This window comes from Rhinolophus hipposideros (assembly GCF_964194185.1).
Source record: "Rhinolophus hipposideros genome assembly, chromosome: 4".
NCBI lineage: Eukaryota > Metazoa > Chordata > Mammalia > Chiroptera > Rhinolophidae > Rhinolophus > Rhinolophus hipposideros.
This window is the reverse complement of record NC_138050.1, coordinates 51722886-51735721: the sequence shown is the minus strand read 5'-3', so window position 1 is coordinate 51735721 and position 12836 is coordinate 51722886. Positions and strand designations below refer to the sequence as shown.

Here is a 12836-nt window from a genome sequence, read left to right as displayed (position 1 = left end):
GGGAATGGGTGTAAATCTGTTTTCTCTGATGCTGCTCGTAGGCTGATGGTGTGTAACAAGTGGGCATAAATGTCAGATTTCTACTTTCTTCTCTGTGTGCCCCTATCAGGTCAACTTATTCTTTTTGCCTCTCTCTAAGTCCATTCAGCACTCATTCTCAGTTTCTTTGAATTAACAGACTTTATTTTTAGAGGAGTTTTAGGTTCACAGCAAATTGAAAGGCAGGTACAGAAATTTCTCACATCCATCCTGCCCCCATACTCACAATCTCCCCATTATCAACGCCCCCACCAGAGGAGGACATTCGTCACAATCTATGAAACAACACTGACACGTCATTATCTCCCAGAGTCCACAGAGTACATCCGGGTTCTCTCTTGGTGTTGTACATTCTGTGGGTTGGCATAAATGTATAATGACATGTGTCCACCATTGTGGTATCTTACAGAGTGGTTTCACTGCCCTAAAAGTCCCCTGGGCCCTGCCTGTTCATCCCTCCCTGCCGCCCTCTTACCCAACCCCTGCAAAGCACTGATGTGTTTACTATCGTCATAATTTTGCCTTTTCCCAAATGTGACATAGTTGGAACCTGGCATGCAACCTTCCCAGACGGGCTTCTTTCACTCAGCAACGTGCATTTAAGACCCCCCGTGTTCATTCTGGGCTTTAAATGCGCCTCATGTTGCTACACGTTGTAGGGGAATCTGAGTGACTTGGGGAAGCTGCTGATGCAGGGCTCCTTCAGCGTCTGGACGGACCACAAGAAGGGCCACACCAAGGTGAAGGACCTGGCCAGGTTCAAGCCCATGCAGCGACATCTGTTCCTGCACGAGAAGGCCGTGCTCTTCTGCAAGAAGAGGGAAGAAAATGGGGAAGGGTACGAGAAAGCCCCATCCTACAGCTACAAGCAGTCCTTAAATGTGAGTAAGGCCTGTTTCCAGCAGCTGCAGACCTCCTGGTGCTGGCCCTGAAGAGAAGGACCAGGGACCTATTCCAGGATGTAGCTGAGCCTTGGTCACAACATCCACCTTCTGGCATGTGCCTCTTATCTTTGGATGTAAGAGTCTGAGATCTCTGGTGTCCGTAGCCCCCAACCCCAAACTAACACCTATGTCCCTATTTTGTGTTCTCAGATGACAGCCGTTGGCATAACGGAGAATGTGAAGGGTGATGTAAAGAAGTTTGAGATCTGGTACAACGCCAGAGAGGAAGTTTACATCATACAGGTTGGCCCCCGATCTTTCTCTGCCCAGACAATAGGGACTCCTCACATCTCTTTTAGATTGCCAATGAAAGGCTTCTAGTGAGAGTTGGTGTCTAGAATTTTCCACAATGTTTTATCACCCGGCAGCCAGGAACAGCACTATTCCTTTGGGGGTGACGCCCTGGCCTATCTTTAACCTGAGCTGAACCCAGGATGAAGTACAGGGAAGCACTGCAAGTTAGGGGTGCTAGAAGTGTCCTTCCAGAAAAACAGTCTCAGGCCCCTGTAGCCCCTGCTTCTGTGTGCCTGGACGGTACAGGGGAGCACAGCTAGCCTGTGCCATGCTTACACCCATGGATCGGTTGTCCTGGTGGGAAGTGTGTTCTGAGCCCTCCCCCATCCTCACATCATAGTGAGGACAGGAGGTGGGTGGGGCTGTAAGTGCATTCGTGAGCCCCCAGGTGCAAGACCCCAGGTGCCCCATGAAGGAGTCACCCAGCACAGGGTGTGCCTCTTCTGGTTGCCTTCAAAATTCTGACCCACTTGATGGTTTGGGCCCAGGGCTATCTGGCAACCCTGTAGCACACTACACCTAGTTGTCTACACCTCACAACACCCACGCCAGCACGGCCACACCCACAGAGCCCCACAAAGCTAAGGCAAGGATGTGGGCCAGCGCTCAGGCTTCTGTAGGCCCAGCACCTTCAGAGCTCAGCTGCCCACCTGGTACTACCTGTCAGGCCCCGCACACTGTATTGAGATAGGACAGAGCCCTGGCCGTGGTTCCTGTTCCTGTAACCTCCGGCACCCTGGACGTTTAGAGTCTACTTGTGAGATTTCAGACTCCCACTGTCCTTATCACCTAAAACGATGTGTGGCCACTTCCCAGAGAAACTTACTCTTTAGGAGCAGCTTATGCCACAGGGCTTACGCACTAAGTCAGCCGTCACCCGTTGAGCAAAGGTACTGGCCTGGCGGTCAGTCCACTGGCTGGTGTTGCAGTGCCCTGGGCCCTGTCCACTCATGCCCTTGCCCGTGGGGGAAGTCCCGAAGCAAGGGGTGAGCCAGCATTTACTCCCGTCTCCTTTCTCATGTGCAGTGCTCTCATTATTGATTCCTAAGATTGTCCTTAGACATTTTAAGAGAAAAATACCAAAGTGTGTGTCTTTAGGGAATGGGAGTCCTTACCTCCTGGCATTTGTTTTGGGGGATAGGCACCAACTCCTGAGATTAAAGCAGCGTGGGTGAACGAGATTCGGAAAGTGCTGACCAGCCAGCTGCAGGCTTGTCGAGGTAAGAATGTGTTCAGCCATTATTTTCTCTTTGCTTTTGCTCCAGGGGCATTTTTACGTATGTTCCAAGCAACCTCACAATTCTTAGTTATCTGAGATACCATAGCTTTTCGAAGTAACGGTGTCGAGTCCCAGTTCTTCCGCTAATCGTGGGCGGTCTGTTCCTCCTCGCAGAAGCCAGCCAGCACAGGGCCCTGGAGCAGTCCCAGAGCTTGCCTCTGCCAGCGTCGTCCAACACGAGGTGAGGGACTCATGCACTTGAAACACCACCCGCTGTATCAGGAAGAGGCACAAGTAGGAATTTGCAGGTGCCATCGAGTTTACGTCATTGGGGTTACTTTGCATTCACCCGGAGCCCCCTGAAGTGCTTCTCCTCTGGAATCACAGGCTGGTGGGTCAGTCCGAGCTAGTCAGCCTCACAGATGGGTGTCACTGGTCCCCCTCCCAGGCGGAGACCAGTCACCAACAGCTCTCCCATTACTTCCCCTCTGTGGGTTGTTTCCCATGACGATCAGCGCATGATAAGCTGCTCCAGACAACAGTTAATCGCCGACATTTCAGTGGCAGTAGCACCTCAGACAGGGGCTGTCAGTCAGTTGGGGCTCAGAGCCACAATGCAACAGACGCAGGGCGTGTTGGACACTCGCCTTCACGTGAGCTTTGTCGTACCCTTTCTGCCCCGCTTTTCTTTTGTTATTTTACTCATTCACTTATTTATTTATTTATTTATTTATTTACTTTATTTTTTCTGCTTCTTACATAAGCGACCAGTAATCATTCCTGGAACAGGATATGGTCTAAATAAATAATCCATAGAAAAATAGTTTTAGAAAAGAAAGACCTCCTCCACCCCACACCGCCCCCCCAAAAAACCACAACAAAACCACTTCCTACTCGATGGCTGGAAAGGTGGTTTTTGTTCTCATTTGGGTCTGTTTGGCTTAATCAGGAAGTGCTTGGCCACCCAGTATCAGTAAGACACACTGCTTTCAGGGTGAGTCGGAATTCAGGGACATCTAGGGCCTCAGGAAGAGTTTTGAAAAAACTAACCAGACAATATATTGTTTCTTTTTTGATGTGTCTGATGTCTTTAGTCCCTCGAAGGGGAACACAAGAAACATCAAAAAGTTGGAAGAAAGAAAAACGGATCCCCTAAGCCTGGAAGGATATGTGAGCTCCACATCGTTGACAAAGCCCCCGGAAAAGGGCAAAGGTGGGTGTCCGCAGCAACCGAGCCCAGGTCTAGAGAGCACATCAGGGAAACAGCCTCCCATCGGCATACAGAAGCATTTGTAAAGAGTTCAGGGGTTGCCCCCTGCCCTGCGCAGAGCACTGGAACTGCCCAGAGGAACCCCTCTGCCTCACGGTCAGTGTGGACTCCAGTCCGGTAAACCTAGCCCCAGCGACGAGCCCCAGTGTGGTCTGACATGTGCCCTTCCCAGAGCCACCCCGGTGGTGGATACCCTCCGCACTGTCCCTTTCTCTTCTTTTATAGATGACACGGTCACTAGCTCTACCTCAGAAAGCTCTGCACTTTCCAAGAAGCGCTTTACTCTGCAGGGCTTTGCTAACCTCAAAGGTCAGAAAGGTAAAAGGCACCTGACGAAAATCATTTTCTGGACATGTGCCCTCGCTGTGGTGGCATGTCTGTCATCCATTCGTCTGGTGATCATTTGTGAGGACGGTCTCAGGAAGCGCCTCTGCCTGCTTCATCACCAAGTGCAGCTGTTCAGAAGCATTTTTCCACTGAATCCCTCATTTTTTACTGACGCTGGTGTGTCTGTTATACCATGTGACCCAAGTTCTCTTTTCTTTGAAAAGATGGAGGTGAGCTTTTCTCATGAAGGATGCTCAGAAACTGGACTTGTCATTTGCTTTTTTGGTCCACCTCCTCCCACACCACCTTCCCCCTTTCTTGCTTTTTCCAGTCAGGTCTCTGTGGGCATTAACCTTTCTGGCTACAATTACTCTCCTCTGCCAGACTGCTAACGTGCTGGTGTCAGCTAACTTCCAGGGGTCTTTGCTAGAGCACAGGGCAGGCGGATGAAGGATCCCTTGGCTGTGATCTCTAAAAGCTTGACCACCTTTGAGTGCTCCTTGGCAGTGAACTACATGGGAGGGAAATACACCAAGATACTCATGCAGCAACCCCTGAAGTTCCAGGTGGGGTTATAGGACTCCCCACCAAATGCTAAAACCCAATGTTATCTAGGGTTCTTTTCATTGGTCCAGACACTGGTCCAGAAAATTAGAGGGTTTTTTTTTTCTAATTTATAAAACACTTTTTAGTTGGCCGCAAACTAAAAAAAAAAGGATAAATTCTGGTTTATGTACGTTGCTAAGTATGGAAAGTATGTATACTCTGCATACTTTTATGTAGAACTCAGAAAATGTATCTAGAGGTGGCCCCGTAAAACGATGATAACCAATTGCTAGAATAAACTGCACATAGGTGTCATCTTATTTTTCCTGGGGCTCTCCCTTCACCTGTGGGGTCCCTCAGCCAGCTTAGTCTTGTTTCCAGAAAGCTGCTTTATGAATCAGTGGAAATTAGGTCATTCAATGTTTGTGTCCCATCTCAGCATGAACTCAGTGTTTCTCATGGCCGTCTCGGTGCTCTGCATGCAATTCCTCACTCTCTCTCTCTCTCTCTCCTGTTATATTTTTGCCTCTCCCTTCTTCTGCAGCCTCTCCTACCAGTCCTGACAAAAAAGCTAAGCGACATGAAGTAAAGAGCGATCCAACGCCTTTTGGTTTACGAGGTAGAGTGGTTCAACCTTCTGGAGATAGCCTGCCATCCATTTACCCATCCGGTTAGGGACGCTGCCTGTCTTGCTACACATGTCATCTAAGATGCAGAATGAAATAGGTCTCTACTGGCCAGAAGCAAATTCACTGTTTTGTTCAAAAACTTGATGCTCTGGCAACAGATACCGTGATGATGTCAGGCTTCTCGGTTGAACTCTCGCCAGGTGGGCCCAGAACTTACAGAACTGGCCACTGGCCACTAGGGGCCGCCAACACCTAGCCAGCATTTGGGTTGGGTTGGGCTGGGCCTTCTTATTCAGCAGCTGTGGAGGACTTAGTGCATCATCCCTCTCCACAGGCCCCTGCACCATCTACCTCACCAGTTTGTCTCAGTGTTTCTTGGGGAAACACAGAACATAGCAGCACAGAGTGAAGTCCCCCACCCCTGCCGCCCAGACAAACCCAAAGACTCCCTAGCCCAGGTTGTGAGTCTCAAGTTCTCAGAGAGGATTTCACTTTATGAATCTTCCTGAGTTTGGGAAACAATTGTGAAGGTTCCCGAGAGATGTAGGCTGAACCAACATCCACACACACACCGCCAGAGACCACCCAGCGGTCACCCCTGGCCTGCGCTGGCCTCAAACACTCCATTTGCCGAGGCCCCAGACTGCAGCCCTCTTGCTGCCCCTGGGCATGACAGCTGAGAGCCCAGGGGCTTGCGGACCCTCTCCCACAGCCTTTCTGTGGCTGGCATAAGGCTTGTCCCCGGTGCTTGGGAAGAGTCATTTCCCATGGACAAGTCTCCTGGGAGGGGCTATTTTTGTTCCTTACATGTTTTCTACTGAAGACCCAGAGACACCTGAGGCCTCTCCCTTGTGAAAGAGGCTGGCCGAGGGGCAGTAGCGAATGTGGGCTTGAGCATGGCCCAAGGCAGCGCAAATGCTGCTTCTACTGCTTTTTAGCCAAGTTGTGTCACCTCTGCAATCTCTTCTCCTCATTTGTAAGATGAAGATGAGGCCACCCTGCAGGGTCGCAATAGATTTGTGTGAAAGCCCTGAGCCCAGCGCCTGGGGCTCAGCAGCTAGTCTTCCTCACCCTCATCATTGATCATTTCAGTCTACAGCGGGTGACGATGAACTCAGGCCTTCCTGGCTGGCACTCTTGCCCAGGCTTAAGTGTTTGCTTCCTGAAAAACGTCATCAGCCTGTTGTTTTACTCAATATCAATATCAAGTACTATTTTACAGGAAGTAGAGGGGACCGTATTCATGGCCACCTCGGCCTAATGTCCTGCAATCTCTCCTACATGGACCAAGAGGGATGCTGTCTTGATTTGTAGTTGTTAGGCTGCCAAACCCTTTCATTTTCTTGTTCCACACTTGGGGCCTCAGGCACAGTCAGGTCTCAGTGTTTTCCGCTAACTCTCTTGTCACACTGTTTTAAGGCAGGGACGCTACTGGAGCCTGATAAAGAGTGTTCGCCCAGTGGCTCCCCGGCAGAGAAGGGAGCAACCACAGGCCTAGACGTTGCTAAGTCTAGAAAACCTTCTTTTCTCTGCAAGCACCAGAGGGCAGAGTTGTTGAGTTTCCCATAACACAAACACAGCCATACTGCTCTCCCAAGTGAAAGTTTACAGAAGGTCTATTGGTCAGGCAGTGCTGCCTTCTCTGCCCATAAAACAGTCCTCATCTTCCCGTCCTCAGGGTCCTCAGACTTCTGCTTCTCTTTTGTCAGAAACCCTCCTGTAGGTGGCAGGATCGGGGAAGACATTTGTAGCCAGTATACCTGGCACTGGCACCTCCAGGGTCCTTGCCAAGTGCTTAGTCTTAGCTTCCCACACTGTATGACAACTCCAAACGTGCCCAAGGCAGGCGAGATTGGATGGTTTGTAGCTGGAAACTCCCAGTCCCCAATTCCTGCACAGACACAAGCCTGGTAGTGACATGAACGGGGCTGTGCTCAGCACATCTCCCTCGCCCCAGCGCCTGGCCTCAGGCAGGCAAAGCTGCAAGGCTCTCCTGGCCTGCTGGGCCTGGCCTGCTGTGGAGGGGGGCTTTCAGGGGGCTCTCGGGGCCGCTGGCATCTGCTGGCTTCTTCAGCTCTGAGGACATGTGCAGACACATGCTTTCTTCTCGGGGCTCACTGCTCTGCTGGCTCACGGGGACTCTGGGTTCCAGCTCCCTTTTCTAGGATGATGAAGATGGCTTCCTAATGCCTCTTTAATACAAGTGTTTCATTCCCAACCTTAAAAATTCTCAGCCTTGGGAACGGGCTCATCAGACAGCTTGCGTCTTTGCATTCCCGACTTCATAAAGGGGGTTGTACGTTTTGCTCTTGTCTTGCTGTAGTTTTCACACCCAGCACCCTCTCTTTCTCAGGGAAAATCATGCTTCCAAATGTAGCTTGGAACTAGATGTGCCCAAGCCCAGACTGCCCAAGTAGTTTGCTTATTTCCCGGACCTGCTTGCTTCCTGTTGAAATGCTATTTAATACTGTGTGATAGCTGTGATCGAATATCAAAGGAGTGTGGCTTTGGCCTGTGGCTTTATTATTGGCATTTATGCATTTATTCATCATCTCCCCTCACCCCACCACTTACTTGCGTTCTCTCCCCAAATGGGAAATACAGTTTTCTACTCGTTGGGATGCTACTGAAGGAATATATATTTATATGTATTGCAAAGTCCCCTCGTTTTCTGGTCAATGGAGGTGGTTAGAGCTCACACGGGCTGGCTCTGCAGCCCAGTGGCTTGCGTTGGGATCCCAACTTTGCCGCATGGCCTTCGAAAGTTCAGATGTGTGATTAGCACCAGTTCCGTGAGGATCACAGCCCCCTTGCTTCACACGTCAAGTGCTAAGAGTGTGCCTGGCACAAGATGCTGTTAGTAAGCCTCAGCCATTTGTGTGAGGAGCTCTTCCCCTGGCCTGATCTGATGGGTGTTGAATGGTACAAGCATTCATTGATGAAAACACCTTCCCTTTCATGTTGGCTCCAACACAGATAGGTGGCTAGTGGTGTCTCCAGCTAGTGGTCTCTCATGGTCTCCGTGCTCCCCTGGGACTGGGACCGCAGGCAGGGGACCTGGGGGAGAGTGCGTCTCCTCCTCTGGGAAGGAGCAGGGCCTGCTAGATAAGTGCACAACCATCCAGGGAGGGGCTGGGGGCTCGTTTCTTTCCCCTGGTTGGCCTGGCAATGGAAGCAGGTATTCTGATCCCATCTCTCTGGGCTGTTTGCACAGTTGAAGCAAACGTGGCAGGCATTTCGGAAGTTGGCAGTGTGTCCTGCAAAGTCTTATGAGCTCCTGGAAAGGGCAGACTCCACACAGGCAGCGCGTTGCAGGGGTTCCTGGGACTTCTGTAGACCATCGTCAGACAGGCTTGTCATTGAGAGTGGTCCTCACTGGAGCCTATTCACCTCTCAGGTTGGAGCAAAACGTCTCACCCCTTGGAGCCCCCTGAGGACAACGATGGCTGGTCAAGTGCTGAGGAGCTGATTAATTCTTCGGACGCGGAGGAGGAAGGCGGAGTGGGCCTCAGGAAGCTGGTGGGTAATCTTGGCTCCCACTGGGTGTTGGGCCTGTTGCTGCTGGTCCTTAAGAAAGGGAGCTCTAGAAGCTCCATTGTGGTGGTCTGCAGCTCCCATGGCCACTGAGGGCGGGGGGGGGGGCTTTCAGGGGCCAGGGCTACCTGTGGTTCTGCCCCCCCTCCCCTCTGTTGGTTCACCATCATCATCACCACACAGAGGGAGGCTGTCCTTCAAAGGGAATAGTGCACACACCCTGATTTGCCCTTCAGATAAGTACAGTGCTCTCTTACGCTTCCTTAAAGCTACGTATACACTTCTAGCTCATTGTTTTAAGAGAATAACATAGTCTTAAGTATGGTTTTTCATTCTAAACAAGGTGCTGTTTTAACAAGCATCAGGGAGAAGCTATTTACATATTAAGTCATTAGAGTCAGGATTATACCAACAGATATTTATCGCACACAGTACTGCCCTTGTTCTAGCACCAGGGTTATTGCAGCAAACAGAACATCCCAGAGTCTGGAGGGGCAGACACAGACGAACGGATGAAACAGAGAGAGAGTCTCAGTGTGGTCAGGGCAGCTTTTCTCAAGGAGGCCTGAGGGTGGGAAAAGCCAGACATGGGGACATGGGGAGCACAGATGAGCCTGGGTGTGGGGAGTTTCCAGCAGAGGGAAACTGAGGCTGGTGGGCAGAGGAGAGCAGGGCAGGATGCAGGCAGGCCCTGATGGGGGTTTGGATCTGTTCTCAGTGTAGCAGGAGGCTATGATCTTGGCTGCTCAGGGCCAGTTAGGGGCTGGTGCAGGTCATCCTGAGAAGGCATGGTGGCTGCAACGAGGAAAAAGGACCCTCACCCTCCATCTCCCAGCCCTACAGCCCATCCTGCAGTCTAGCCGCGTGTTGTCACATGTTCTCCCACTGCCAGGTGAGGCTTGAGCTGCCCCCACACTCTGTCAGAATAGCTGCCTCTTCCCAGGCTCCACATTCCACAATGGATCTTTATCCACAAATACATGTTGAGCATCTACTGTGTGAGACACTGAAGACAAAGCAGGGCACAAAATAGACAAGAATCTCCTTTATAGGGAGGCAAAGCAATAATAATAATAATAATAAAGTAGTAAAATATATAGCGTATTAGGTGAGGATGGATGGCTGCTGTTTCAGAGAGGAGGCCAAGTAGGAAAGACTATTCCAGGAAGTGGGAACAGTAGGTACAAAGATCCTGGGGTCAAGGGCTATGGTTGGAGTGTCTGAGACCAGCGTGAAGGAACTGCAGAGCAAAGCCAGTGTGGCAGCAGCACAGGGAACTGCAGAGCAAGGCCAGACCCCCAGGAACAAGCTGAGGGCACTAGGCTGAGCAGATGTTTTTGTGTGGTCACAATAGGGGACCTAACATCTTCTTACCACTAGGAGACCTTCCCAGTTTAAGGTGACAGTCACACCAAACGCTCCACACATGGCAGGGTCCTGACAAAGGGCTCATTATCCTTCTCTTGTTGCCGGACACTTCGAAGCCCACTGTCATAGGACCTTGCCTGTTGCTGGATAGCTGCTGTGGCCTGTGCTCCGTGCCTTGGGGATAGAAGCAAAGGGCTTCGTGTATTTCATGCACTGTGCCTTCCCCTCACAGGTTCCGGGCAAATACACCATCGTGGTGGACGATGAGAAGGGAGGCCCTGACATGCTTGCTGTGAGAAGTGGAGACATGGTGGAGGTGGTCCAGGAGGGTGATGACGGCCTTTGGTAAGATGCCGCATGGTGCCCACATGCCCAGGCTACTCTGGACATGTGGGCTGGAGCCACTGACCAGCCCACACCCCTTGCAGGTATGTCAGGAACCTGACCTCCAGCAAGGAGGGCTGGGTGCCAGCCAGTAGCCTGTCCACGCTCCTCGGCAAATCCAGCTCAGCGCAGTGCTTGAGCAGCTCAGGTAAGACACCCCGCTCCACACTGGCTGTGCCCTGAGCCTACCGGCTTTCACAGGCCTGAGCCTATTTAACAAGAAAGAGGGGCTTGAGTGTGCAAGTATGGAGCCGAAGCCGTTCTCGCCTGGTTTTCCCGCAGAGTCCAGCACAGGGTCTGCCCTGCTGAGCAACTCTTCCAGCTGCAGCGAGAGCTGCGGCGCTCCCCTTGCAGACCTGCAGGGGTAGCACCAGCCGGGCCCCCAGTGCAGGAGACCAGCCTATGAATCTCTAAGTTTTCCTTTGCTTGGGCTTACCTAGTTTGGTGAGGGGACGGTGCTCTAAGAAGCCCTGGAAAAGGAAGACCCTGACAAGACTCAAACAAGGAGCTGCCCGCTGCCCACAGAACCTCAAGGTACAGGATGTGGGGGCATTCAGAAGAAAGGTTCAGGAACATTCTTCTCTCCAGCCTCCATGCCAGCCTCCTCCCAGGGCACTGAAACCAGTTCGCATGGGAAGACTGTACACCAAGCTTCTTCGGAAAATTGAAATGGACAGGGTGGGTGGCAGGCCAATAGACCACCTGTGCAGAAGGGCCCCGAGGCGGGGATGTCTCTTCCAGCCTCTGCCAGGCAGCCAGGGAGGAGCCGGTCCCAGCCATTCTGCTTTGGTTTCTGACATTTCTGGTCCGGTGCTTAATACAGGAATATGCATATTGTGGGACTGCTTGCAAAAGAAGTGACCGATTCACTGACCCAACAGCTTGAAGAGAGAGCGGGGGTGGGAAACTATTTTGTCTTTTACAAATTTTTTTTAAAGCAAGGATTAATCCCACGGCCATTTTTTGTGGTACTGTGGCCTCTAATCTTTACCAAGAATCACTGTGTTTACATGAAACGACAATTTGATACTGCATTTGATATAAAAGTATTTTTTTGTTACCGGGGTTTACATTACAGCACATTGTTTATTGTACCGCTGAATGATTTGGGGGACTCTCTCGTGGAAATCGATGGCACTCTCCGAAGCCCACCTGGTCACAGGTGAATGAAAACCCAGCGCTCAATAAAATCAGGCAGCATTTCCACACACAAAAGCAGTTAGAAACCAAGGAAATTCCTTTACTTGTGTAGTTAATTTTCGAAAGAAAATTTAAACTATAATTTAAAATACTAACCTTCTTTTCTACAAAAAAAAAAAAAAAATGAGGACTGTTGATTTTTTTTTAACAAGCTTCACTGAATTAGGATTTTTTTACTGTTTATAAAGAATAAATAAAGATGTAGTTTTTGCAGGGTATCATCTGAACCAATGATGTCACAAGAAGCTTAGTGAAAACCTGAGCTCAACGCACCTCTGCCTCCTTTCTTAGCCGCCTCTGCCTGGCTACAGAGTAAAATCACCCTGTGAATACTGTATAAAATCATCCTGTATACAGAAATTTAAAGGTGCAGAGTTTATTTTATTCAAATCAAAGCAGAACTGGAAAGAAAATTCTTCTGTTTTACCTTTTTTTGTGTTTCAGAAAACAAATTCTGTTTTTTGGAAACACTTCCTTTCTGTATCTGGTTGGGGCAGATATTTTTATATGTATGTATATATGTCAATGTGTGTACATATGTATCCAATGTAAGGGATCTATTTATAGCCTCCATGCTGCTGGAAATGTGTCACTTTACAGCCCTACATGAGCCCCAGGCCCTGCTACAGCCCGAGGCCAACAGACTTCTTCCCCCACCACCACATGCGAGGCCATTGCGCCAGCCCGACCTCTCTAGAGTGTGGTAATAAGACAGAAAATGTGCAAGACTTGGCAGCTTTTCTTCTGGTGTATAAGTTATTTGAAAAATGACGTGTCTTGTAATTTAATTAATATATTGATTATTCAGTCACCATTCCTGCCCTCTCAGCCTGGGATTGCCCACCTTTTCTCGTGATCTCTTCCTCATAAAGGCACTTTAAAACCTCATGTTTCAGTCACTGTGTGTTTTTCTGCTCATGTAAATGAAATTTAAAAACCAGAATTCTTTGTTGTGTGGATGGAGTTTAAAGAAATGTCAGCAGCTCTCGCTATCTGCCTTCATCTGTAAAAGCACAGAATTCCTTATGTCTTAAGTTTTCCGCACTGTGGTGTTTTATTTTGCTCATCTATGCACAGGATGG

General features: G+C 50.0%; 1 protein-coding gene across 11 annotated transcripts in view; it reads left to right on the top strand.

Annotated features, from left to right (window-relative positions):
- Positions 1–12641, top strand: part of MCF2L (MCF.2 cell line derived transforming sequence like) — a 171680-nt gene extending 159039 nt beyond the window's left edge. For 5 of the 11 annotated variants that reach the window (XM_081046576.1, XM_081046577.1, XM_081046579.1 and 2 more), the window contains exons 22-32: positions 699–920; positions 1134–1226; positions 2419–2497; positions 2671–2737; positions 3591–3709; positions 3992–4084; positions 5184–5258; positions 8666–8787; positions 10403–10515; positions 10599–10702; positions 10837–12641. In XM_081046576.1, the coding sequence (XP_080902702.1) occupies positions 699–920; positions 1134–1226; positions 2419–2497; positions 2671–2737; positions 3591–3709; positions 3992–4084; positions 5184–5258; positions 8666–8787; positions 10403–10515; positions 10599–10702; positions 10837–10922 (1173 nt within the window). In that variant the 3' untranslated portion in view covers positions 10923–12641. The remainder of the gene's footprint in view (positions 1–698; positions 921–1133; positions 1227–2418; positions 2498–2670; positions 2738–3590; positions 3710–3991; positions 4085–5183; positions 5259–8665; positions 8788–10402; positions 10516–10598; positions 10703–10836) is intronic. The other 6 variants (XM_081046578.1, XM_081046582.1, XM_081046580.1 and 3 more) reach the window with 2 other exon arrangements.
- The last annotated feature ends 195 nt before the right edge of the window (positions 12642–12836 follow it).